The 26,689-nt window shown below is 38.0% G+C and overlaps 2 protein-coding genes across 3 annotated transcripts; one reads left to right on the plus strand and one right to left on the minus strand.

Moving 5' to 3' along the window:
- The first annotated feature begins 433 nt into the window (after positions 1-433).
- Positions 434-24,080, plus strand: LOC146168478 (transient receptor potential cation channel subfamily M member 1-like). Of its 2 annotated transcripts, XM_083380442.1 has the most exons (37): positions 434-548; positions 1,003-1,091; positions 1,540-1,713; positions 1,785-1,896; positions 2,443-2,582; positions 2,886-2,959; positions 3,034-3,158; positions 4,287-4,458; positions 5,127-5,301; positions 5,494-5,617; positions 5,814-5,889; positions 5,982-6,082; positions 6,860-6,994; positions 7,565-7,654; positions 8,074-8,232; positions 8,758-8,931; positions 9,140-9,237; positions 9,486-9,714; positions 10,500-10,633; positions 11,139-11,217; positions 11,472-11,663; positions 11,942-12,016; positions 12,487-12,704; positions 13,024-13,138; positions 13,674-13,779; positions 14,277-14,397; positions 15,454-15,638; positions 15,969-16,095; positions 17,068-17,191; positions 17,763-17,880; positions 18,583-18,703; positions 18,800-18,873; positions 19,646-19,853; positions 20,488-20,819; positions 21,167-21,342; positions 21,632-21,726; positions 22,514-24,080. In XM_083380442.1, the coding sequence occupies exons 1-37, from the start codon at positions 483-485 to the stop codon at positions 22,788-22,790; spliced, it is 5,190 nt and encodes a 1,729-aa protein (XP_083236568.1). In that variant the 5' UTR covers positions 434-482; the 3' UTR covers positions 22,791-24,080. The 2 variants fall into 2 exon arrangements, with proteins under 2 accessions (XP_083236568.1, XP_083236575.1); XM_083380449.1 differs by lacking the exons at positions 5,494-5,617; positions 5,814-5,889; positions 5,982-6,082; ... (23 more) ...; positions 21,632-21,726; positions 22,514-24,080 and having other exon boundaries at positions 5,127-5,305.
- On the minus strand, positions 24,025-26,656 carry LOC146168479 (snRNA-activating protein complex subunit 3-like). The gene is made up of 8 exons (XM_083380459.1): positions 26,431-26,656; positions 25,589-25,719; positions 25,247-25,418; positions 25,024-25,170; positions 24,777-24,958; positions 24,534-24,701; positions 24,361-24,445; positions 24,025-24,294 (listed from the first exon to the last, which is right to left on the minus strand). The coding sequence occupies exons 1-8, from the start codon at positions 26,533-26,535 to the stop codon at positions 24,121-24,123; spliced, it is 1,164 nt and encodes a 387-aa protein (XP_083236585.1). The 5' UTR covers positions 26,536-26,656; the 3' UTR covers positions 24,025-24,120.
- Positions 26,657-26,689: the final 33 nt, after the last annotated feature.

Below are 26,689 nucleotides of genomic sequence, written 5' to 3' on the forward strand. Positions count from 1 at the left end.
GCCTAAGAAGCTGATAAATTCAAACAGATAACGAACGATGTTGCCAATAACCTTAAAAAGTATCAATTAGCGAAGCATAACATAAAGAATCAATAAGCTATTACTCGAATAAGCGGTTGTTAATCTCAACTAGGAAAGTAGGCTACCAATACCTACTGCTGGCACAAGTTTATTATCCCGTGAGCATAAAATGGATATTTTAATTGATAGCTAATTTACCCCCAGGGGTAAATTGACCCCAGGTTAAGAAAGGCTGGTCTAGTTTGCCTTTTTCTCATTCCACGTAGCTACCACATGCGCGAGACGCACGCTCTTGTGTTGTTTTTAGTGTTACTCGCAGCTGTAGTTAGTTCCTCCGAGTGTATTTGCGCAAAAGAAGGCAGCATCAGTACCTTAAAATAAGAATCAGCATCGAATGATGAATGAAAGTGAAATTGGTTTCTCGGTGTTGCGAAAAGTGCTTCAGCTTCGACATCTTCGCAATGACACATACAGGGCCATCTGTGGCTGCCGCGGCCAGCAGGACGAACTCGGTTGAAGAAATTGAGGTTTGCTTAACAACAGACTTCGTTATTTTAACTTACACAATCTAAACTTGACTGTTTGCCATGGCCTAACGTGCTTATACCAGTTGTTCAAACCATGTCCGTTCATTCATTCAACAACGTAGAAAAATTGCTTTCATCCTGCTATTTTGTCAAAGATTTTTTTATTGTCTTGTTTATAGATTTTTTTACATTACTCATAAGTTAAAGACATAATGTTTAATCATAAACTGTAGGCAATAATCCCAAAATTTGTTGGGGCTACAGCACAAAAAACACTATGCTGATGCTTAGTTGTTATAAGTGAAGTTTTTGTTTGCTATAACAAGGTCATTAGGTTGTATGCAGAATTGTTGTTTAGACTTAGTATGTTATGACCACACTTTGTTTATTAATATTTAAAATTTGGTTTTAAATGATAACTCTGTTTACATTATAAAAGTTGTTTATTTTACAGGAAAAGTCTTGGATTGAGTTGCATTTCCGGAAACGGGAATGTGTAAAGTTTATTCCAAATGTACATTCATCGTCTGATGTTCTGTCGAGGTCAGCATTATAGAACAAGAACAAATCTGGAAATCTAGTGGCACTCAAATCGTGTTAAATCTTGACAAGCTTTTGCACTGCCGTTCTTTATCAGGTCTAAGTAGAATTTGAAGAAATACAGGAAGTAAAAGCCCAAGTGCGAGTAGAAGTAAAACCGCATGTGCCTGTGGATATGTTCTTCTTTTTATAGCCTTTTGCTCAGGCTTCTACTTTGTGTATTTTCAATTATTTCATTTCTACTTTGGCCTGATCAAGCGTGGTTGTGCGAAATCTTTTCAAAATTCTAATTCAATTCGTAACTTAATAGTGCCACCTGATTTCCAGATTTAGAATTAGACAAATATGTCTTTACACAAAGATTGATATGGTTACACAAAACACTGTTTAAATGTGCTTTATTATGTACAGTTTATGAATATAATTTTCACTCTAATACTTTTATGCTTAGATGTGGTTGTGGAAGAATCTTGTCCGATCATCATTATCTCAATAAGCAAGGTATTGTTGAAGAGGAGGAGGCCCTTCCTTTGGGTGCTACCGCCGGAAATTTTCAGAAAAAGACTTTTTCTAAGAAAATAAGAGAAGTTAGCGATTTGAAAAATGCCAAACTTTCTGAAAATGAGTTAGTAACAGTTATTTTTTATTTATTTTTAATCTCTTGTAGTATAATCAGCCAATTTCTTACCAATTTAGGAGGAGAATGGAAGATACAAAATGGAACATTATGCAGCACACTTCCCTGTTTCATACTGATGCCTATGGAGTGTTAGAGTTTCAAGGCTCTGGAGAGGGTGATAAATCTAAGGTAAAATTAAAAAAAATAAATTGGAACATTTGCTATAGCACCTTTTGGAGACTGGATAAAATATAAACGTGCTGTTTCTGTCATTATTACTCTACATTTTACTGCATTTTTACTACTCTAATTGTTCATTGAGTTTAAATTTCATAAGCTATTCTTGAGTACTACATCAGTTAGTTTACCACTAGTTAATGTCTATAATCTTGTTTTGGATCAGTGTTAATCTTAGATTATAAGATTAGTGCCACTGTAGTATGTCCTTCTTAGCAATGTCATGCAGGATAAGATGTTATGAAATGTTTTACTAATTCCCTTTACAAAAAATATTAATTAAGTGTATCATTGATATCACACAATTAGTTAACATGATTTCTCATTGATTTGTTCATAGTTTCAGCTATTTTTACAGGTGTTTTTTAGAATTGACTGTAGTTATTTGTGCTGTTTTTAATTAACATTGCCATTTTTATAAAGAGTAAAAATAAGGCAGTTTTTAGAAAATAATTTTTTTTCTAATTTGTTCATATAAATACTGGTACATTTTTGTAGTACCTCAGACTGGCACATGACACAAATGTAGACCTGGCACTTCAACTGATGATTGATGAATGGAAACTACATCCTCCAAAGATGGTCATCACTGTCCATGGCGGTGCACACAATTTCCAACTGCAACCCAAATTACACAGGTGAATATAACACAGTTTCTTTGCTGCAATTTTCCAAATTTGATTAAAGATAATTAACTTTGCAACAGCAGTTTTATCGTACACAAAAAATTGTATAAAGGCAATGGATTGTGCAAAATGTGGTTGTGTTATTGACTTTTAATCATGAAACAAAGTTATCTATGTTATGGTATTACAGATGTTATGCTACACCTCTATGTCCCCTTGGTCATTTTTTAAACTTTATTATGTGTGAGGCTGTGACCTGAGGTTTTAACTGTTAAGTTATATCTAAAGCCTTTCTTGTTGTTTTTTGCACGGCAGAGTGTTTTGCAATGGACTGGTTAAAGCTGCCAACACAACTGGTGCATGGATTATGTCCTTTGGCTTAAATACAGGTAATTATTTTATTTTATTTATTTTAGGTGTGACAAAATGATGTTGACAGAAAGTATTGATTATTTTGTATTAGGTGTAGGAGCTATAGTTGGTAATGCCCTGAAGGAGCACAAAGCAAGGTCGCGTGGCAAGATTGTCAGCATTGGAGTTGCTGCCTGGGGTGTGGTGGACCACAGAGAAGACTTGGTTGGCTCACAGGTGACTAATGTTAACCGCAATATCCCTAGTGTATGTCACACTTTTTGCCTTCGCATGACAACACAGACCAGCTGGCAAATTGTGGCCTTGTTATAGAAATTATGTATTTCAGCGATGGTCTTTAGAAATATAACAATGCAATCCTTGTTCAACTTCCAGGTTCAGACTAACTTTCAGTAAGTATATGTTAAGTGTTTTAAAAGACCCATAATTTTTATCTAATTTTCCTTCAGAAGTTTTACACAATGACACATATTGTTGTAGTCCCTTCTTACAACAAATTATGGGTAACCTATTTCTTTTACACATTAATAAAACCTGGGCATCCCTTGTTACAAAAACAAGCGACTTCCTGTATGGAATTTTCTTTATACAAAAAGCTGTATTCCAGAGCATTGTTTTCTTTGTGACTACACCTGGATGAATTTGTAAGATTGAGTCACAGTATGATGCTCTAAATCAGGGATGTCCAACATTTTATTATAGTGGGCCGCATTGACACTTGAAATAGTTTAATGGGCCGCAGAACCAATTAAGTTTCAAGATTAAGTATTGGCCTTTAGAGTTATATATATATTTTACCCATATTATACTATTAGTGCGCCCCTAAAAGCTGACTGGTACATTTTAATTAGGCTAATATTGAACGTTTAAAATACTACTTGGGAGTGAAAATGAGTAGGAAACCGCAAAAAAACTTCAGGCGGGTCGCAATGTGGTCCGCGGGCGGCAGGTTGGACATCCCTGCTCTAATTACACAAATATTTGCTAATAAAACAGTTTTTTAGTGAAGATTGTTGAAAAGTGTACTCACTTACCAATCACTTAGTTGTAGCATGAAAAGAGTCACAGTATGATGCTCTAAATACACAAATGTTTGCTAATAAAACAGTTTTTCAGTGAAGATTGTTGGATGGTCTACTCACTTGCCACTTGCCAGTAACTTAGTTGTAACATGAAAACTAATTTATTTTATATTACGTTTTTTCGTTTTATTTTGTCTAAAACTTTTAGAAAACAATATGCTACAGTTCCTTAATAAAAATATCCTAGATGTCAAATAAAAATAATACCTTTATCATTCAAACTTGGGTATTCCTGTCGTAAACACCATATCTCATTTTTCAGCTAATAAGCTCATATCAGACAATGGACAACCCAATAAGCAAGGGTTCGGTGTTGAATGCTGCACACACTCACTTTCTATTGGTAGACAATGGCACTGAAGGCCGCTATGACAGTGAACTTCGTTTCCGAAGACTTCTAGAGCGGCGTTTAGCACAACAACCTCTCATCTTACGTAATGCGAATTTACTTTTTTTGTGATAAGTAATTTTCACTCATTTAACTAAGAAAAATTTACAGAAGAATTGATAAAATACATACAGAATAAGTTGTTGTATTTATTTGATTTAATTTGAAGCATGTGCTACAGGGTTGTTAAAAGTATTTGGATGTCTTTTAATTGACATATGTATTGGAAGTCTTACCCTATGTTTTTTCCAACAGCCCTGTTTTTCCAAAATGGTAGTGATAATTATTATAATTTATGTGCAGCCTAAGTTATGTATTTGAAATGTCCCAGACTAAAATAATTTTAAACTATTTATTTTGTTTCCATAGCATTTATTTGTTTTCAAACTATATATAGTAAATGTAGAATTACTCAATTTTAAGCCTTTAAAAACCTATGAAGTGTCTTTGAAAAGTTTTTCTGTTTGATATAAATCTGTGGTAACCCTGTACTAGTGGCTACATTAAATTTCAATTGATTTATAACAAAAACAAAGGGTACTATAAACATAGTTAAAGGCAATGAAAACTGTTTTTAGTGGATATATAGTGCTTTAGCCAATAGAATCCAGTGCATATTTACTTAAAATTAGAAAAACTATCCAGAAATACCCATGTTCTCAAAGTTTGACCCTTACCTACATCTCTGCCAATGGTGTTGACTAATTGTTGCAGGTCATGGCCGCACCTGCCCAGTGGTTTGTCTTGTACTGGAAGGTGGCAAAAACACAATCAATGTGGTGCTGGAAAGTGTTCGCCAATCTCCACCTATTCCTGTGATATTATGTGATGGCAGTGGAAGAGCTGCCGACCTTATTGCATTCGCCCATCAATACACAGACGATGATGGGTGAGTCGGATTGACTAAAAATCAATTAAATTTCTGGGTGAACCCTAAATTGAATTGGCTAAACTAGCCTGAATAACCTTGCTACATTAGTTCATGTATAGTTTTTTAACTACAAAATTTTATTATGAACTTTATTGATTGAGAAAAATAATATGTTTGCAAAGAAGATAAATTGTTTGAAAACTTTTCTAGAATTATGATCGAAGAATTGCGTGTCCAGCTTCTTGTGTTGGTTCAAGAAACCTTTAAATGCAGTAAAGATCAAGCACAATATATTTTCATGTCAATACTTGAATGTGTCAAGAAAAAAGACCTTGTAAGTTATTTACTTTTTCTTAAACTTTACCAGTGGTTGGTCTAAGTTGTTAACTTTTTCTTAAACTCATCCTACTTTCCAGTTGTTGGACCTAATATACTGTTTTGTCTTTAAAGTTAACAGATACTTGTCTTGCAAAACAGAATTTGTTTTCCATATACATAAATATATTTATTATGAAATTTGCTTTGTTTAGATCACAATTTTTCGTATGGGCCAGGGTTATAGCCAAGATGATATTGACATTGCCATTTTAACTGCTACTTTAAAAGGTTGTATTAAGTTGAATTTTGTAACACATTATTGAAATTAGTTTTGTTACAGTTGTTTTATTTTTATTTTTTGATTATTGTGAATTTAACAGCACAGTCTAAATCAGCTCCGGATATGCTGAACCTTGCAATGACCTGGAACCGAATAGATATTGCCAAGAGCCAGATCTTTGTTTACGGACGACAATGGCCGGTATGTAATCATGAAAGAAGGGTGTGAAAGTTTCAAGGCCCCAAAAAATGATAATTAAACAAAATATACAATTTTATGTTTCTGTGTTTAAAAAAAAGACAGATCCAAATAACTGATCAACCTTTTGTCAGCATATAGCTATACTATGGCATTGTTATAACATCAAAGCATGTACATAGATCTATTTTTACAACAACATTACTTGCAAAGACCAATTTTACATATCGCAAAATAAAAGAAATATGTTTTTCCAGAGGATATCATGAAATTACGTTGCGAATTTAACAGTGTTTTTTCACGTGTATGCGCAATTTAGCAGGTCATTGCTTTAAATTTTTTTGTTGGGAGTCGTTATCCAGACGCACTGCCCTAAAAAGTCGTTATTGTAACAGCTTAATCACGACCTCTTCGTGTTTGCAATTTGCCGTATAACACCTTGTTAAGGAAAGCGTGAGGTTAAAATATGAAAGGTGTCACTCAAGGTGATCTTCCACTTCTGTAATCGCACATAGAAAGCCAGCTGATGCCTATTTTGTCCAGCGAACTGTAATTCTGTCGCTTTATTTCACTGAAATAATTACACCCATTTTGCGTGATTGCTGGTTCAAAAGGAAATCCCTTTTCCTATGGTGAGATTCTTCCAGAGCTTGTGCTGTAATGCTTTTGTGCAAGCCAATCAAAGTTTACCACAGACCTAAATTACCAGTTGTGTTACATGAATTTTTATACGCCAAGTCTGCGCAATTTAGGTTAAAATTTTATGTTTTCTTTATTTAGGTTTTTTCACTGGACCAAGCCATGATGGATGCACTGAGAAGTGACCGAGTCGATTTTGTAAAGCTGTTAATGGAAAACGGAGTCAGTATGCACAAATTCCTCACTGTGAGCAGGCTAGAAGAGCTGTACAACGCTGTAAGTATTTCCTGAACCCTACTTGTACAAAATCACTACAATTACACCAACATGGCCTTTGAAACAGTTTGTTGAACTTGATCGGAGTTTCATGCCATTGGACTAATCTTTCACTACTTAACTATTATTGATTTTCCTTTGGGTGTTTCGTTGATAAAAAATGTTGTTTACTAAATCCATTTCGTTAGCCAATCAAAGCGCTGTGTATCGTACACCGCCACCGCCAACTTATAAACGTGCCATGCAAAGTCGCAAACAGGATATGTTGAAGCGGTGCTGATATAAAGCTTGCCAAAAAGCTTCCTGGTTTGACGTATGGACAAGTGCTTCGCGGGCGTTGTCATGTGTAAAGTTAATAAAATACATAGTGTTCTTGCAGAAGGTTAAATTTTCTACCTTCCTAAATAACCAAAAAACGACCACGCCCTTGCATTTAAACATGGTTTATAGTTTAAAATTACAGAGTGTGTTGTCATGCTACCGTTGTCGTGTGCTAACATTATCATTTGTCTCTCTGTGTTTTTTATTTGTTTCGGATTAAAATCATTTTCTCTCCATTTTGTTTTGCAGAATCCTCCCTTGAACCTCATGTATTTAGTGAACGACGTAAAAAAGAATATACCTCCAGCATATCGTTTTACCCTTATTGACATTGGACAGGTAGGACTAACAAACACATATGTCCTTAAGTTATCTTGACGCCAGGTTTAACGTCAAAATGTACGTAGTTTGCTTTTCAAGCGAGGTTAAAACAACCAGACAATCCATTGTTTATTATTATAGAAAAGTATTCGCCAAACGTTTGCGCATTTAGGAAGGGTTCCATTTTCTAGGTCAAAAATATCACCGTTTGTATAACTTGCTGTAAACTGAAAACTATTTTATGACATTTGTGCAAAGCATGAATACACATAAACCTTGTCATCACAGGTCTCTATTTCTGTTAACAAATAACCGATATGTCGTCACATGGTCTGCCTTTTTTGACAACCGCCCTCGCTAATTTATTGACAATCCGACGTCTGCCCCGAACCGGAAATAAAAGCCTTGTTTTGTTTTGTTTTTGTATGCCTCCGTAGGTTATCGAGCTGTTGATGGGCGGTGCCTACAGATCGAGCTACACCAGAAAGAGATTCCGCATCCACTATTCAAACAAGTCGGATACGGGGATGCGAAAGCAAATTAGCATTAAGATGGGCCTGAACGCTTTTGGGAACTCGTCTTTTCACAAAGCAGATGTGAGTGTTGTGCTATCATGTATGCATTTTTGTGTGTGGTAATACAGGGTCATTATCGACCGCTCTTATGTAGGTGCTTACCGAACTACACTACTGGGCGATGTTTGCTGTTAAAACAACAAAATCCTATTAACGAGCACTTTGTATGCATGCGGTGTTCCCATGGGACAACGTTATTATGCTCTTTTTAGATTATAGACATTAGCGCTTAAAACTAAATTTAAACCAGTAAAACGTTGGTTTTAGCTTTGTAAAAAGTGGTTCATGCAGTGTATACAACCTGGTAAATTGTTATTTAAAAAATGTGACTTAAAATTCCGTTTTTTTTTATTACTGCCCAGAAATATATACTGTTTTATGACAGGATAAGGAAGTTGTGCGAAATTTCGTTGATATAAAAATATTTTTGTGTATCTCGTTTGAAAATTCTTTCAACATGCCACGATTTTTTTTGCCAAGTTCTAAAGCTAAAAACAGGGCATCGATTTTTTCCGCAACTAATATTCCTCTATCTCTTATTATTAGTCGTTTCTTCGATCCGTGACCGAGTCGCCTCACGCAGCTGACGTGGAAATCCCGCACGTAGCGGCGCCCCACTTCGCTTACCCCTTCCACGAGCTGCTCGTCTGGGCCGTGCTCATGAAACGACAGAAGATGGCCTTGTTTATGTGGCAGCAGGGAGAGGAGGCCATAGCTAAGGTTAATGCCTCTTTTTGTGTCGACGTTAGTCCATAGCTGAGGTTAATGCCTCTTTTTGTGTCGACGTTAGTCCATAGCGAAGGTTAATGCCTCTTTTTGTGTGTGTGACGCGTTCTTTTCATATGAACAAAAGGCAACGTATAAAAACAAGCGTTTCTGTGTGTTTGGACTTGCCTGTAACGCGTCCTCCCTTTGGTTGTTGTTCCAGGCGTTGGTTGCCTGTAAATTGTACAAAACAATGGCGAAGGAAGCGGCCGACGACGATCTGGACGTCGAAGAATCGGATCAGCTCAAAGTATATTCGATGTAAGTATGTGCGAGTTGCTACAGCTACAATGTCATGCGTCAGGCAACGGTTAATACGAATGTCAAAGTGTGGCCATTTAGGTTTGACCGGATCCGTTGGAAACCTTTGAAAAAGCAGTAATAATAATAGCAAATAAACTTAAGGGAACAGCAGTGTGCTCTTGTGACGCTGTGTGCGAGTATATAATATTGCGCTGGCCTGCCACAAGGTAACAGAACAGTCGCCTTTACTAATGCTTCGCACGCAGGGAGTTCCACAAACTCGCGATGCAAATGCTGGACATCTGCTACCGAGCGGACGACGACGCTACGCAGCATTTACTCACCTACGAGCTGAAGCAGTGGAGCCGACACACCTGCCTCAGTCTGGCCGTGGCTGCCAAGCACCGCGACTTTATCGCGCATCCCTGCGTTCAGCTCCTCCTCAACGACCTCTGGATGGGAGGACTTTCGGAGCGGAAGAGCTCTGGCCTCAAGGTGCGCATACCTCCGTTTAACACCGCCTTGACCTGTGCAAAATAATGACTTGTTAAGCCAAATAAATGTCTTTAAGGAAAGCAGTTAGGGGAAACCAAGACGTGTTTCCCCTGTCATTTCGCCAGTCATTTCGTAAACGAACTATTGCAGTGGACGCAAATTAGCCTATAGTGTTTAAATCTTTAGGTTCATATCCTAAAGTAGATAAATGTAATTGCACACAAGAAGTTAAATTGTTTTACGGTTTGTTATTTAAATCTTTTGTTGGAACTTCGTTAAAATTGAGACGGCAGTAATGATGACAGGATTAAAATTGGATTAAAATTTTCACTCGACAATCGGGCAAGTGTCTACCAATCTGCACTCGTCTCGTCGAAACACCACTCGCTAAAAATGTTATCAATTTATGTTTTACCTAATTGATTTTCACCGGTGATTTAACATGCTTTTCCTTTTCTATGCTTTTACATAATTCTTCAGTGTTTTGCGTTTACCGTAATTTATCGAATATCATCAAATTGAGCCCAATAGATCTGATAACAATGGCTAAGTTTTGCTTTTTACACTCGCAGTGTGGCGAGTAGGTTTTAATCACTCGCCCGGGGCGATTGGCACAAGCATTGGGAGCAGCGGGCGAATGCAAAATATCAAACCGATATTAAGTGAAAAAATAATTTTGATTCCATCCATTTCTTATTTCAACTCAATGCCCGTAAGCACTAAGCACTAAGCACTGTACCTTCTATCTGCACTATACCTTCTATCTAATGTATTGTTGTATACAGGTGCTATTCGGCATTATCATTCCTCTGTCTATTTTAACACTGGCTTTTAAGTCGCGCGAAGAGCTGCTTCTCATGCCCCAAACCGTAGAAGAACATCTCCACGAGGTTTCTAGCGTCTCCTCTTCCATCGTGGGGTAAACAAACTTTGTTCTCTAAGCGTTAAAACACGAAGGGGTGTTAACAGCACTAAGGGGAATTTAGGAATCTGTTTGCGATTTGTACGATTAGACAAATACAATTTATCAAATAATGTAAACCAAATAAGACTACAATAAACCCAATTAAGTTTTCCTACATGCATAGTTTATATTGCATTAACGTTGACAGGTACATGGGAGTTGATTATTTAACGAAATTTAGTTTCGAGCAGGGTGCCGCAATTTCTTTATTATTTCTGGTGCCTCAAATCATTACAGGTTGGAAACCATTAGTCAAGCACAATATATGTGGGGGCCCAGAAAACTCTATCGGACGACCGTTTATAAGGCGACCTTGATTTTTACCACACAGTGTTTTTGGGGAAATGCCCTAGCTCATTCGGTCGTAGTTCATTAAATCGCACCGAGGTTTATCGCTGTGTTCTTTATCGGGTTCTACGTAGGGAATTGTTACTGGTTTATATTCTGCCCTCTGCTATAGATCAAGTGCGACCTCTTCATCGTCTTCCAGTTCAAGTTCGTCTTCCAGCAGCAAAAGTTCTTCTTCTGGCATTAATCCTGTAACTAGTCGTTTCACATTGATGTCGCGCAAGTATTTTAATGCTAAACGTCATTACACAACTAGTTTTGTTCCAGATCGCGAACGTGAAGGGACAGTGATCTTTTATACTGTAATTACAATATTTTCATCTATAAATATGTTCTCTTGATTTCAAACGTTAAAAACCCAGCAACTTAACGTATGTTTCTTTGTAAACACGCCATCGAACTGCATGAAAGCTAAGCAGCTTAACGGAACAAATTTTTCACACAGAAACCGGAGGTTCTCGGCCGAGTGCCTTCCCACATTCAAATCCAGGACCCTTACACGATGCTGGCCATGCGCGCGCCTCAGCTTCGCCTGAACAAGAAGATATACGAGTTCTACAACGCGCCGATCACCAAATTCTGGATGTACGTGATGACCTACTCCATTCTGCTCGCTCTCTTTACCTACGTGGTGCTCGTAAGTAGATTTTTTGTTTGATTGTAATATATTGCGTACTAATTTCTAGTCTAGTTTTACTATAAAATTTGCTTTTTAAACATGCACGTCTCTTCCTGTGTAAGCAGCGTGACATTATGAACCGGCAACCTTATATTTAGACTTTTGAACTGGCCTTGTATCGTTTCTAACGTTCTGTCGCAGTGATTTACAGGCCAATAGCAGACAGAAAAATCATTTAAACCCGATTCAAGTATTTTGCTTTAAAATAGGTTCAGTTAGATTACATTTTCTTTCAGGTAAAGCTGGCGCCATTTCCTGAAATACCGGAGTGCATTGTGATTTCTCATGCCTTTACCCTGGGCATCGAAAAGGTTGGTAGTTTAATTGTTTTCTGTCTTTATTTTCTAGTTTTTTAAGGTTGTCACTTTTAATAGAAAAATAACTGCAACCGATTCTATCACGTAGGCGAAACTTTGACAATCTCTAAATATACCAGTTTACCAGGTGCAAAGGAAGGCATTAGGGCGATTATGCTTTGCTATGGGTCATACTTTCAATTTTGTCTCCAAATTTGACTTTTCATTGATTTCGTGAAACATTTGTATGTAAAAACATTCCCCCCCATGTGCGTAGCGAACACAAACTTGTGCCAACCCTTACAGAGTATATGGAAACGATTTACATATTTCTAGATATCAAACCGTTGCTGCCGATTTTTCATCTTCAAAGCGTATACTGTACAGTACAGTATTGCTTATGCCATACGCTTGGCATTTTCCCAACACAATCTGTACAGTGAACTGACAGTTGTATGCGTTTCATTTGATATTAACAACATCAGATTCGGGAGATCGTGGTTTCGGCACCGAGCGGCATGGTGCAAAAGTGCAAAGTGTGGGGCTCGAGCTTCTGGAACGTTCTCGACCTCGTAACGATCGTCATGTTCTTCATCGGCTTTGGCCTCCGTATGTCTCCGGTGCCCGAAATACTGATGGTTGGCCGGGCCGTGTACTGCGCCAACATCGTGCTCTGGTACGCCCACCTTCTCAACATATTCAGGTAAGATTGCCTTTACAAATTTTTCACAATATAATTTTTCCATTATATCGGCCATTAGTCGTTACCTCTGCAAGTCTAGGAAATAACAAAATCACTATACACCAATCATTTTTGACCCCGTAGATTACTGTAAAAACTGTCCCCGCAGAATAAACGAAAATCAAATTTAGTCTGGGCCATAGCACACAAGATGTACTTTGCCCTTGCAGCTTGATAAATATTTTTTCCACAGTTTTGACCGAATGGAGGACATGTGTGCGTTATCCGCTCCGCACGAGTTGTTTCGTTGCTGACCGCTGAGTTGTGTGTTTTATTTTAGTGTTAACAAATACTTGGGACCTTACGTGATGATGATGGGCAAAATGATGGTCGACCTCGGCACCTTTATTATCCTCTTGGCGGTAATTCTCGTCAGCTTCGGCGTCGCAAGACAAGTGAGTTTATTTTGCGACTGAAATTAACAGTGCGGGTCAATCTCTAAACAACCCGGGATTTCCAAACTTTTTTCAGCTGCGTTGCCTTTCGATTTATCTGCATGTAGTGCCTACCCCTTCACTATCGCTGGATTCAACTTGGCCACTGGTGAAAATCGTCACAGTGGCAGTAAAATGAACTTGTTCGCGCCCCCCGAAATTTCCCCCGAAATCGTTCTCCTGGGGATCGGCTGTATGCGTTTCCTATAGTTTGAGAACCCCTGCTCTAAACAAATGGTAACCCTATGCTGTAGGTAAATTAGGGCGTTGGTTCAGTCTGTAAAAGCAGGGCGTTGGTTCAGTCTGTAAAGGCAGATTATAACCTCCAATACATATTAGAACCAAAACTATAGCCTGTTGACAAAACAAAAAGTTTTGCCAGCGTGACATTAAAACCGGCCGTCGGCGAATGGTCTGTTAAAGTCGATGACTTGCCGACGCACAATGTCCTATGTCAACTCTTCGGTACAAAATTAATTGGCTCCTCCTCTTGCAGGCTATACTTCACCCAAACGAGAACGCATCATGGTCCCTGCTGAAGAATTCCCTGCTCGAACCGTACTTCATGCTTTACGGCGAAGTGTACGCCGGCAAGATTGATCGTAAGTGCGTTACTGGCCATTAATTAAAGAAAGCGTCTTCGCACAAGTTTTGCCTTCCATTTTTACTTAATTAAGTCAATCACCTTTTGCTAAAAATATTGCCGGTAACATGTGATTTATTTTGCTACAAGGTAAATTTTCGTTAGCACTGTGTATGCAGACATGCTACTGCCGAGGCGGAAAATATGATGCGTTTTACACGATAAGCATTGTGGAAGTGACGTGCAATAAGTGAATTGCTTCTGTAGTACTACGCTTGACAGAGAAATTTGAAAAACATAGAAACTCTAAAAAATATTTTGTCTAAACATATATATTATATTTTTAATTTCATTACTAACGATTGGGTATGGCAGTCTAAAACTTTTGCGAACATATCTCAATGTGTGACAAATGTAAATGCCTTTGTTTGATTTTATCATAACTACTATACGATATAATCGTTGGACTGTTGTTTTACAACACCAGAATTTTTTGGATTTTGCAATTCTTTGCAGCTTGCGACGGCGAAGACCCATCGCTGTGTGTAACCGCGTCCTGGATCGCCCCAGCTTTTATGACCGTTTACCTTCTAGTCGCAAACATTCTTCTGCTTAACTTGCTCATCGCAGTCTTCAAGTAAGCGCAAATTGTTTTCTGAAACTGAAAACTCTAGGCTAGTTTTGTCAGTACATTAAAAAAGGTGAAACATGTTGCCCCGAAATAGAGTTGGGTTTGAATAGGAGCTAAATTACTGTCCAAATGCGTTTTGCAACAAATCTAAGTAACTTAAACATATGATTAACGCAGTTTACATGCTATTTCTCGCCGGAATTTTCAGCGTGTTCTGCTGTTATCGTTACCTATATTCTTTCAAGCTTTCTTTTCCTGGTAATTGGTGGGTTATCGCAAATTCATTTTCACAAAAGCAACTTCCGTTATCGGCAAGGCCAACGGGAGTTCCAAGTCCTGCTACGAGGCTGCTATTGAATTTCGAAATCTTATGGTCTGGATAAACCTAAGTTTAACTACCATTACGTAGAACAGTCTGACCGTACAAATTCTAAGAACCGTACTTATTTCATACGCCATCTAGCTTGATCAGTTTGGCACGAAGTGTGTCAATTTGCTCTAATTATTAACTCTTTCGATTGTTGTCTGAAAAACTTTGTTGTCTGGAAAACTTTTTTCTTTTGCGCAATCGAAAAATTGTGCAGGTAAAATAATTGTTTCTAAACTTTTTTGACTTGAGTGAAAATAAATTAACTTCTGCAGAATGAGAAAATAACCGGAGCCCTCCTGGAGATATCCGATAATATTTTATTCAAAAGCGATCCTCTATGTTTTAGAAAATTATACGGCAGCCTGATCATATACCTAAATTTAACATCTGACGTTCAATAATATTTTTTTAATAATAATATTTTTAGGTTTTACCTGTAGGTGTTTATTTACTATTTATATTTATAAATAACATATCTTTCGAAGACAATTGGGTAACGAATTTGAAGCGATATCCCTTTCTTGAAATTTCAACTATGACAGATCGGTTCGTTACTGTTAAAATAAATGTGGTAGGATTGTAGATCAGCGAAAAAAAATCGGTATCGGTCCAAAAAAGTGATATAGGTCAATCTCTAGATATTATTAAATATTCTTCACCGACGAACCGTGTAACTCTAATTTCGCTCACAGCAACACATATGCAAGAGTAAGGAACTACTCCGACAAGATCTGGAAGTTCCAGCGCTACCTTACTATCGTGGAATTTGAGCTGCGTCCGGTTCTTCCTCCACCTCTCATCATCATCAGCTACATCCTCATGATCTTCCAGCGACTCTGCATGAAGCGAAAGAAGTCTACTTCCGACCGTGGGCTCAGTAAGTGAACTCAGGACGTGTGTCATTTGTTGTTACTTCGATAGTAACTTTTCAAATTTTACTGTCGACTTGCTTTTGCTGTTAGAAATAAATTTACGGCGAGCAAACGTTTTTGTATTAAAATAGTTGTCAATAACTAGACAATGTGTGTTACAAACATATTAATAGGTCTTATATTACCATCTTTGCATCTTTATTGGGTGTCAGTTTCACTTGAGATGTAATTAAAACTTCTTATTAAGTAGAGACGAGAATTCACACATTTAACATTTACCGTAGTGGTATCCTGTATTCTTTTTAGTAATCTAACCTCCGTGTTTGTCTTTTTAGAACTCTTCCTGGACGATGATGACGTGGAGAAGTTGCACGACTTCGAAGAGGAATGCGTGGACGACTTCTTCCGATCTAACCGCACTCCGCCTCCAGGATTGAACGGAAAACCGAAGCACGAGGAAAAGTGAGCTTTTTACTTTTACTTATTGACAAAGTTTGCTCACAACTAAAAAGGCGTCAACTAGTAGCCGATCATCGATGCTAAAATCTTTTTAATTTAGCCTAAAGTTGCAAAAGCACAATTTTTCTCCATAGTAACCTTTTGGGAACAGTTTTTTTACAAGTAAACAGTGTTTTCTTAACATTGTTTCCGTGCCTGCATTGCAAGTTATGTTCTTAGACTCCCCAAGTCGGTGGTTCTACAACTTTTAATTAAGGCTTGCGTCGAACAAAAAAATCGAAAAAAATACGCGACACTATTCCTACAAAAAATAATATCACACCATGACACATGGCCCTAATTCAGCGCAAGGTAATAGGTAATTCCGCAATGTTATTTTCAATTATATATTAATTGGTGTGAGCTTTTCTTCATGCCTTGCGGCATGCCTATTTAAACATGAAGCAATTTTCAAGGTTGCGGCACGCTTTTTCGGGCTTACAAGAATCACTGCTCATGTGTCGGCAACTTTGTATTAAAAGGCCGTTTGGTCTGGTTTCCATCAAAATAAAATCCACTCAAGAGTCACAACACCCAATTAACCACCTAAAACCAAAACCTAATCCCACATTCAGAGCGTAGAATAATGCTTAGCCGTTTTTTAGGTAATAATTTTATGTTTTCTATTCTCTTAAACGGTAAACGGAACTGAAAAACATAACTTATCCTATTCTCGTACATTTTACCATAGTAATATTTTTTAAATAGTTGCACCTATAGTCAATGTAATTACTGCTTTATAAGCGTATCCGTGTCCGGTATATAAAATAATACCCAATAGTTCCTCTTAATAAGCTTTTGTATCTTACCCACACGTAACAGAGCCTGCAAGAAAATAATTGCAGGTTATAAACCTACGCTCTTGTAATAACTATAGGCCCAAAAAGCGATTGTAGATAATTTCACGGATGTCCTTTGAAGAATTGTGTTATTCAGGCTCCCGACCACTGAGAGGTTACTAGACACGATGGAAGACATGTGTGAGCGCGAACTCCTCCTCAACAATCAGATCATGGACCTCCACGCGAGACTTGCTCATCTAGAGGAACTCAACATAAAGGTGAATTTGATTGATAACACAATGCCAGAACGATTTCCAGATTCCTAATATTTCATTATCTAACTACTACAAAGGTGTACCATCTTTTTTAGGCATTTCATTTTGTATTTATACCCCGCACATTGTACAAAAGCGACGCGATCCTATCAGGTACCAAATTACGTAGTACTATGGTGTCATAGGCAAAATTATGAGAGCTGATCATGACAATTTTTTAATGTTATTAGGTAAAAAATCTTAAAAGTTTGGTATATGTTAAATGGGAAATTTACCTTACAAAAATTATAAACGTTTCTTAAACATTAGTTAATGTTAGTTTGCGAAAAATTTCTGAAAAAAGTTGAAAAACCATTATTGTATTGGACAACTACTGATACAACCACATGGCAATGGGTCGGTTCCAGTGATCCGACATAATAGTACATCCATTAAACCTAAAGACCAATAGCATTTTACTTTAATGTTGCCAAATTACGACAATCCTTTGTCTTTACCTACAACAGACATCGAGGCCCACAATTTAAAGTTGCACGTTTTGAGCTTGCTTTTCAACTAAAATTTGCTGTCACAGCTTCTCGGGCGTCACGCAAGCGGCTCGTCAACCACCAACCTCCGATCCCGCCAGAACACCGGAAGGACAGACTCGTGCTCCGAAGTTGAGAGACAGTACGCCAGCCCGTCCGATATTGGTAACGTGACTAGCGGACCGTTTCATGTAGCAATGTAGCATGTATAGATCAATAGTTATTAAATTATTTTTGTGTCGTTATCCTTACCTGTTTTTCGAGAAATATTAATCGACTTTCATTACCCCTGGTTAAAATCGAAGTTTTGATCCCGAATCGTACGGTTAACAAAAAATCAACACTAAATCGAACTAATACTTTGATTTCGAATAAACCTTGAAAATGTAAGCATTTAAACTTTAAAGGATACTACTTTTTGCTTTTCTGCGGTCAAACTAAGCATCTCTTATCATTAATAAAATTACTCAAAATATTTGTCAAATTGCCCCATTGCGGATAAATATCCCCAGCTTAAGAACCACTGATCTATAAACATTTGGTTTACATTGTATTTAATTGTTAAGTTTAAAATATTAGGGAAAGCAATTCCTGGTTGTTCAATATCTGATGTGAATAATGCTCGATAGAGAGCACAACCCTGATTTTAAAGCTGTTTATGGTTCAAGATTCTACCATGAATTCTGATCGGCTTCTTAGTTCTTCGTCATAACGGTGTGCTTAACGAATTTTGCGTTTCACTGCCACTGCTAAAATCTGCTCTCAGTGAAGTCTTTAAACCGAATATAATGAGTAAAGCGACATACATATTTTTTTATTATTCTTGGTTCACGGCGACAATTTCTATATTGTTCATTTTTATCCCAGCTCCACTGCCACAAAGCAACGCTGCCCGGGTTTGGTGGTCTTTACGCCAACGTTCGCGAAAACGTCAGGATTCGGAATTGAGTTCGGTGTGCGACTGGCATCCAACGCTTGGAAAACAAAGGTTAGATTTCCGTCCAACAAAAGTGTTCTACACGGATGTATGTGTATTTGTATTCCACAACTTGACGGGTTCTTTTACCATAATGTTATTTCTTAGAAACAAAAGTAGCGAGAAAAGCAAATCTTCGTTGTTAGACGCGGGACAACCACTTCGCAGGACCAACTCCACAGGTTTGTTCTTACATTGGAGACAGTGTTTGTTTTCTGACTGTGTAATGTAAGTTACGGTGGATAAACTTGTACTAATCGCGTTTGCTTAAGGCACAAACAGGAGTTAGTATGTATTTTATTCCTTTTTCTTTGTACAGGATGAACAATATTTCTTCGTTAATCCTTACAAGTTACCTATAAAAAATTAATTAAAAATTCGAAAATGGTAGTGATACACAAAATTAGTACAATTATATGTGAAAACGGTAATATTATGTTTTATAGAGTGACGTGTTATTGACGTATAGAAAACTGCGCAGTTTTAGAAATAGTGCTCAAACTTAAGCATTGTGAAATGGTGGATAAGCGTTATGATTTGGTGAAACATTATTTGTATCGAGCTAAGAAAAACACGTGTCCATTTGTGAAAACTAATGGATCCGATACTGAAGTCTTTATTAGTGTACAGGAATTTATTAATACCACAAGTGGCTTCATATATTGATTCGAATGAAAACAAAATAATGTTATTGAAACAGAAACAGCATCAGTGTAAGTTCAACATGATTGCCAAACACTTACAAGTAGCTCACAATACGAACTACTAACGCGACAGGATAGTAACACCAACTGTCGTAAGGACAACTACATTGTCAAGACACCTGGCATGTACTCAGTGACCTTTGACCGCAAGTAATAGAATGCTTACACAATTAAACAGGTCATAAAGCACGTTCATCAAACTTCCCGTTAGCAAACTCACTGTTAATCTTAACACTTTAACATTCGCCAGGCGTTCTGGATGACAAGAAGTCAGACAACTTCCTGCAGCTGCCCGACAGGCGAAGTGCCAGGTTCGGCTTCGGCGCCCAAGTGTCAGTGCCCGACGACGACACCAAGTCACTGTCGTGCCAGAACATTATGCTGGCGGGCAAGTCCGAGCACAAGAGCAATTTCCAGCCCGCTGACAAAAGCAACAGCGACATCGTCAGCAGAAGCAGGTGAGTCGCGATCGAATTTCGCTGAAGCCGATTAACGCGCTGACACGCACATTTTATGCAAGTGCTCGTTTTTACATCGCAGCAAATAGTTGTAGGGTGAAAATGTTGACCTTTCAATAAAAGCGAAAGACATATAGCAGGTGTAGCCAACTTATGTTTGATTATGGTCGACTGAAATATTGTTTAGACACTCTCGATCGACGTGTTCGGCAAAAAAGTCGCAAGAACACTTTAAACATTCTTAGCGTTTATTGCATTCCGAACCAGCGATTAAATTTGATTTGTTACGTTTACGTCTAAGAACGCTTTATTGGGCTTGTGTCCAGACAACAATTGGTCATTTTAATGATCCGCTTGTGCGACAGCTACTGTAATGGCGTAACACATTTTTGACGCGATCGACCAGATGAAATGTGGTGATCGAGACGTGTTTGGATACCCCTGACATATAGCATTACGTATAACTTTTAAAAAACTAACGATGATAATCGATTTATTACGTTATACCGAGAAGCAACATCAAAGCACTAATTAGAAGAAAACGCTGACTTGGTTCGCCACTATATATTATATAAGTGGTTAATTATTATATATATAACGTACTGGTCGTTAATATTATTGAGAAATGTTACAGGGAAATGATTCCACTGACAACACACATAAGGCCACAGAATAAAGTCAACATATCGCACCCCGACATAATTCTGGATGCCGAAAGTCAAGGAAGCGCGTTCTGGATTTCTGAATCCGATACCAAGGAAAACGGGTATTCCCCTCTGCTCCGGGCTGATCCTGAGCCAAGATCGAGTGTATCATGCTTCGAGATCGGCCCTCTGTCGCCATCGCGTGATCAAGCCGGCCCGAGTTCGCCTCATGACATCAACGGTCACGATATTATGCCGCTGGGAACTACGTTCGATCAGCCTTCGACTAGATCTAATGTTGCAACTAAAGATCACGCCAAAGGTAATTCTTGTTTTAAACTTCTGTATAATATGCAGTTTTGCAGCTGTACAAGTCTTTGTCCTTAATAGCTTCTGCGTGTGTGCGAAAATAAGTGTGAGTGTCAAAGCAAATTGGTAAACATTTTTTGTGAAATAGAAAAACCTTTGTATAGTGAAACAACCCCCAAACAAATATGCAAAAATCAACCTGTCGTGGAACTGTTGTATATTTCTACAATTTTGTTACTATTAAACACAGAGTTTACAGCATAACTTTTCTATTGTAGATTATGACAATTTCAGTCTACATTTTTACGATTATATGTCCAGCGTTAACTTTGCTCTAACCACAATCTGTGCTTTTTCTAGACAAGGCACCCAGTGGCAGGCGGAAGTACAGCGCAACGCCTACCTTGACCATCAAGCCGTCACCTGGCAGCGGTAGACCTATCTACAAGAGCATCACCGACGCCATTGACACCACAATGTGGCACGAGAAGTACGCGCCACTCGCACCACAAACGCCTTTCGACTGCTGGTGGAAGGTATGTGATATGCCCAAACTATGTGTGTTAACAGCAGGGCTGCGGACTCGGGACTCGACTACCTGAGATATAAGTCGTACAAATCAAAAAACAGCTCCTGGTAATTTTATTTTTTTTACCAACGTTTCAGTAACCTATGCTGGTTGCCTTAATATGGCACCGCTAGTGTTCAAGGCCAATTAAAACTTATCCACTAATTTCAAATCCTTTGTAAACCTAACTCTGTTGCACATACTTTGACGCGATAAATTAGGCAATTGCCAACATATTTCTATTGTCAAATATCCAGGCGCCAGACTTCGACAGCAGTAAGCCGATTAAGTACAGCGACCAAACATCGCTCAGTGAATGGGACGAAGGCGAGGTTGAGGATGCGCGAACAAAGTGAGTACGCTGTTCACTACGCTACTGTTGTTAAAATTACTTTAAATCTGTCTTTAGTGTTTTGTGCGACACCAAGCTCAGCTAGGTTATATTTTTTTAGCTGGCGTTGAGTTAGATCAGTGGTTCTCAACCTTTTATTAGTCGTACTCGTGGCTCTTTTCAATGGCTCTCAACACTTTCTGTGCCCCGCTTGCTTACGGTTTGGGAAAATGTTTCATGAAACGTCAAGAAAGTCCATAAAGTTATAATGAAAACGATGAATTCGGGTTTATCAGACTATTATTAAAATTAGGATTAGTTTGTCGCCCCGTAAGATTGCTCTGCGGCCATCCTGGGGGCGGAGGACCATTGTCAAGAAACGCTTTGTAGGGTCAACCCTTGAAGAACATAATGTCATTTAATCCATGGCCTGTTATCAACACCACGCGAATTGACTAAAGATTACCTAAAATAAGTAAAGTTATGTTCATTCAATGGATTCTAACTTTTGCTGTTCAGTCGTCAACCAAAGCATTTTTTCTCTTTTTCTTGGTAATATTATAGATTAAGTACCACTAATCTGAATGTTTTAAAAGGAAATTCATTTATACACTCTTAACTAATCTGACCCGTCCCATCGAATATTTAATGATTTGAAGATAGAAATTATTGCAACAAATAATAAAATGCGAGTTTACTGTATACTGTATGTAGTTCGGGGCTGTGCTTGTTTTTTACTTCCACATTTTAAGTATTGGCTTATGAAATATCCGGAACCAACGTTCTAAACCCACGTTATTTTCGGTAGGTCCAAGAAGAGCCTCAACAAGCGCAAGAAGCGTGTGCATCGCAAGCGCGACAAACACGCGCCGCTCACCCAGGTCGACGAAGATGCCTTTACCGACCACTCGGCGCCCTGCACCCCGCACATAGGACGCAACGCCAACAACAACTCGACTTGCGAGTTCAACAGCGTGGCCACTTTCCCGAGGTCGCGATCGGGCAACTTAGGCGTCGTCTTGCGCAAGTCCCACTCGCAGTCAAGCTGCGCCGAAAACCTGGAGCCTCTTCTCAAGAAGGCCTAACCGGGCCACCGGACTTTTTGTTGAAAGAGCGGCGAATCAGAAGTATTTTTACGATACCCTTTACACGTTTATTTAAGTTTCCAGTGTTTTTGTAAGTTGTAACAAAATTTGCTTGAAAGTCTAACCCAGTGGTTCTCAACCGGTTTGCCGCGGCACTCTAGGGTGCCGTTTTAGCGCTTAAGGGTGCCAAGATATATTTCAAATTCTTTAGGATTATAATTTTTGCTCTATTGGTAAGCTTTTTGATACAATTTTTGTGTACGATAGAAGTGCGAAAAATTGAAAAAAAATGAACCTTGTTGCACAGTTAATGTGCTGTTTCAATCTCGTTTATTGTAACGTTACAGTTAACCACTCAAAAAATACGAGCAAGGGTTCCGTAAACTATTTATAATTTCTGTAGGGTGCCGCAAGCCAAAAAGGGTTGAGAACCGCTGGTCTAACCAGATAAACTATACAACCTAAACGAAAAATAATGTGTCTGATATCCTAGTAAAACTGAATGCAACAAGTAATTTTATTTTCAATGCTTCGAAATGGTATCCAATACCGTCACCCCAATATATGTGTAGATATATTTTTTGTAAGAACTTTAACCGCGGTATTGTGGCAAGTTCCACTAGCAATCCATTTCTTACCTCTACGTACTTTGCGGAGACCCACATACAACTCATCTCAACCAGTTGCACTGTTTATATGGGTTACTGATTTTTCCCGTCTACATATTTACTTTTTGCTAAATTACTTTGTTTCTATTAGATAAATGATTCTATATTAAATATGCCGTGTTGTGTAAATACGTAACATCAGTCTGATGAATTAATATCACAACAATCATTTTTTGTCCCAAAACAATTTAATTGCAGGACTTTGGTTGCGATTTACATAGTTTAAGCGATTTCGCAGTGTTGTAGTATATACTTTTATGGAAGTCTATTAGGTTTAAAAAGCACTGTTTGATTACTTTTACCTTGTTCAACTCAACTTTTTCTTGAATGTTTATTTTGTTGTGTTCATCATATATCGTTCGTTAGGTAAACATACGTTCGCCGCTTTACTCCATTCATAGATCTTTTTCAGTTAATGAAAAAAAGCTTTTTTTGCCATTGCCTACGGTCAATCTTTTTTACTCTTTGGCCTCTGTTCATAACGAAACTACCAGCCATTTGCCTTTACTGTGAGCTTCTCGTTGCACGATTATATAACACACAAACAAACACGCCATTGCTTTCCACGCTTGCCTTTTACTTCACGTAATGTGAAAAAATAAAAAGATAGAAACGGTGACACCTTGACCAACAGCAGACGTAGTGCGTGTTGAGATTATTGCTCAATAGTCAAGCGCGATAAGGCTGAAATAAGGAAAGGCGATGAAGTCGCCCACCTTGGTCCCCTGCTTGTCGTAGTGCAGCTGCCGAAAACAGGAGTCGCACAGAAAACAGGGGTCTTCGGGAGCTAATGAATCGTTTCTCGTCATCCACGTTGAAATAAAATAGTTGCAAACCTGAAAAGAAAGGTGTACCTTTAATATTTATTTGCACGAACTTAAATACATCTCAATCTTTCCAACCTTGCATGGAATAGTTTTGAAAATGGCGCGGGAGATTGATACGGGGTAAGCACTTCGTGATTGACAGTCACTTTCGTTTAATAATCTGCAGCAATAACGTCATTAATTTGCATATTGTAGAAGCATTCACCATTATGACAGATTACAAGACAGTCCGCAATTACTAGTCATACCTAATGCCTTTAAACACGATTAAGTGTTCGCACAAGCCTTGATGGCAGAAAAAGTAGGGAAAACCAAGCCTGAGTGTGAGATCATTAAATGTGACGTCTGACATGCTTAAACGTTGAGCATCTTCAGGTACCCTTGTTGCAATTGTTTTTGACCATTCAATAAGGTCTCTGAAAAAAAAAAATAGCACAAGTGAGCTACTTTAAACCAGCTTGGTAACCCAAGAGCAATTTTTATGAAACTACCTGCTGATATCAATACAAGGTGGACGGGTATCATTAAAGAATGTGTTTTCAATAAGAAAGAAGGATGACGGACAGACATCTTTCAGTTTAATATCTCTAGGATGATCTGGGTTGTCAGTAAAGTTGCCTACAGGTTGATGGTCGATACCACATGGTATTCGGTCTCTTAACTCGGAGAGTTTCTATACAAAACAAGCAAACTGTAAACCCTTGTGTAATCTTGGGATACTTTTTAATTTCAACAAACCTGACTTCCAAGCACGAGGTAATCAACTCCACAATTTTTGTGGTTTCTGTTGTTTTGTGAGAAGTTTACACAAACTGTCAACACAACATCAGGATACTGCACTTGGTCGCTGGCATCTTTAGCCTTTATCTGATCAGCTTTCTCACGCTACACACAACACAGAAGTAACATATGATCCTTACGTAGTTTGATTTAAAAAAGTAAATTGTGTTGTAGACCTTACCAAGGCACAATCCAAGTCAGAGTATTTGCATTTATTAACAGATTTGTCCTCCTTATATTTAGTATTGTTTTTCCAATGTTCAAGGGTGACCAAACCAGTGTCTCGGGGGATTTGATTTGGCTGATCCCAGTTGTTCACTTCAGACTCCCGAGAACAATACAATGAGGAAGGGCTAAATAAAGTGAACATTTTTGTGATCTAGGTAGGTAAATAAAACCTGCTTTCAAGTGAAATCTAACAAATTACTGCTGCAATTATCGATGTTGCTATTTATGAAAATGGCAGATAAACAAGATTTAATATTGCCACAATCAAAATTGATTTTGCTATTACTGCACAAACCTGCAAACCTGTTGAAGTTCCTCAATTGTCTCTTCATCAACATCCATTAAACTGCTTAGATTTTTGGTGGTAAATGGTGTCTTTTTGTTTGGATCCATGTCACCTTCTGAGAGCAGGAGTTTGCAGTCAGACTACAAAGACAAGCATCCATATGAATAAAAATTATTTAAAGATATAAGCACACTGTCAATTTAAATCAGGGAGTCGAACCGGAACCGAACCGGAACTTTATGAACTGGTTTTGGGTCAATTTTTTCCGAACCGTAACCGAACCTGAACCGGTTTTATAAGATTTTAAGGAGCTGAACCGGAACTGAACCGAATATTTTGAAAGTACCTGAACCTTAACCGAGCCTGAACCTGTAAACAAAAGCGGTTCGCTCCTGCATGACATCAGAACTTTTATTTTACAGAGTCAAGTTACGCCTTGTTCGAAATTGAATGAAAAAATAGTAATATTGAATGAAAAAATCGTTTATTTTTTATTTTTTAGATATTTCAATAATGAGTTTCTGTTTTTTCAATAAGTAACGTAACTTAGATTAAATGACTTACAATTCAAAGATTATTCTTTACATTTATCGACCCACATTTTGAGATTTAACGCAAATTATATTGTATCTGAACCGGAACTTTATGAACCGGTTTTAAAATAACGATGGTTGAACCGGAGCTGAACCGGAACTTTTAAATTCCTCCGAACCGGATTCCGAAAAAATCCTTGAACCCGAACCGGAAAAGTCAAACGGTTCGACTCCCTGATTTAAATGTCAATAATGCAATATAGCATTAAACGTAAATGACGAACGAAACAATTATAATGAAAATATATTAAACATTACCTGAAACTGCCCAACGTGAACCAAAGGCGATATAAGGCCATGCTCTTCACCAAGTGCAATTAAATCTTTTTGCTGGTCACGTAGTTTTGAGTTTGATTTGGTCATGGCAGAAAAAATCAATTGAAATCTGGTTACCAGCCGAAAGATGATCACCGATTTGTACAGAAGCGTTTATTCGCTTCCATAAAACTCTTATATTACGTGAGAATTTTGGTACGTAAACAGAATTTCATTTGTAAACAAAATTATAGTTGCTGCC

The sequence above is a fragment of the Ascidiella aspersa genome, chromosome 1 (assembly GCF_963924565.1).
Source record: "Ascidiella aspersa chromosome 1, kaAscAspe10.2, whole genome shotgun sequence".
Lineage (NCBI taxonomy): Eukaryota > Metazoa > Chordata > Ascidiacea > Phlebobranchia > Ascidiidae > Ascidiella > Ascidiella aspersa.

Bases quoted from the DNA above. Each gene is read 5' to 3' on its own strand.
- LOC146168478 (XM_083380442.1), top strand. From the start codon at position 483: ATGACACATACAGGGCCATCTGTGGCTGCCGCGGCCAGCAGGACGAAC. The intron at 13,139-13,673 runs GTGAGTTTATTT...CTCCTCTTGCAG, and splicing joins GCTTCGGCGTCGCAAGACAA to GCTATACTTCACCCAAACGA. The intron at 15,639-15,968 runs GTAAGTGAACTC...TTGTCTTTTTAG, and splicing joins TACTTCCGACCGTGGGCTCA to AACTCTTCCTGGACGATGAT.
- LOC146168479 (XM_083380459.1), bottom strand. From the start codon at position 26,535: ATGACCAAATCAAACTCAAAACTACGTGACCAGCAAAAAGATTTAATT. The intron at 25,419-25,588 runs GTTTGTGCAGTA...CACTTTATTTAG, and splicing joins GAACTTCAACAGGTTTGCAG to CCCTTCCTCATTGTATTGTT. The intron at 24,295-24,360 runs GTTGGAAAGATT...CTTTCTTTTCAG, and splicing joins TCAAAACTATTCCATGCAAG to GTTTGCAACTATTTTATTTC.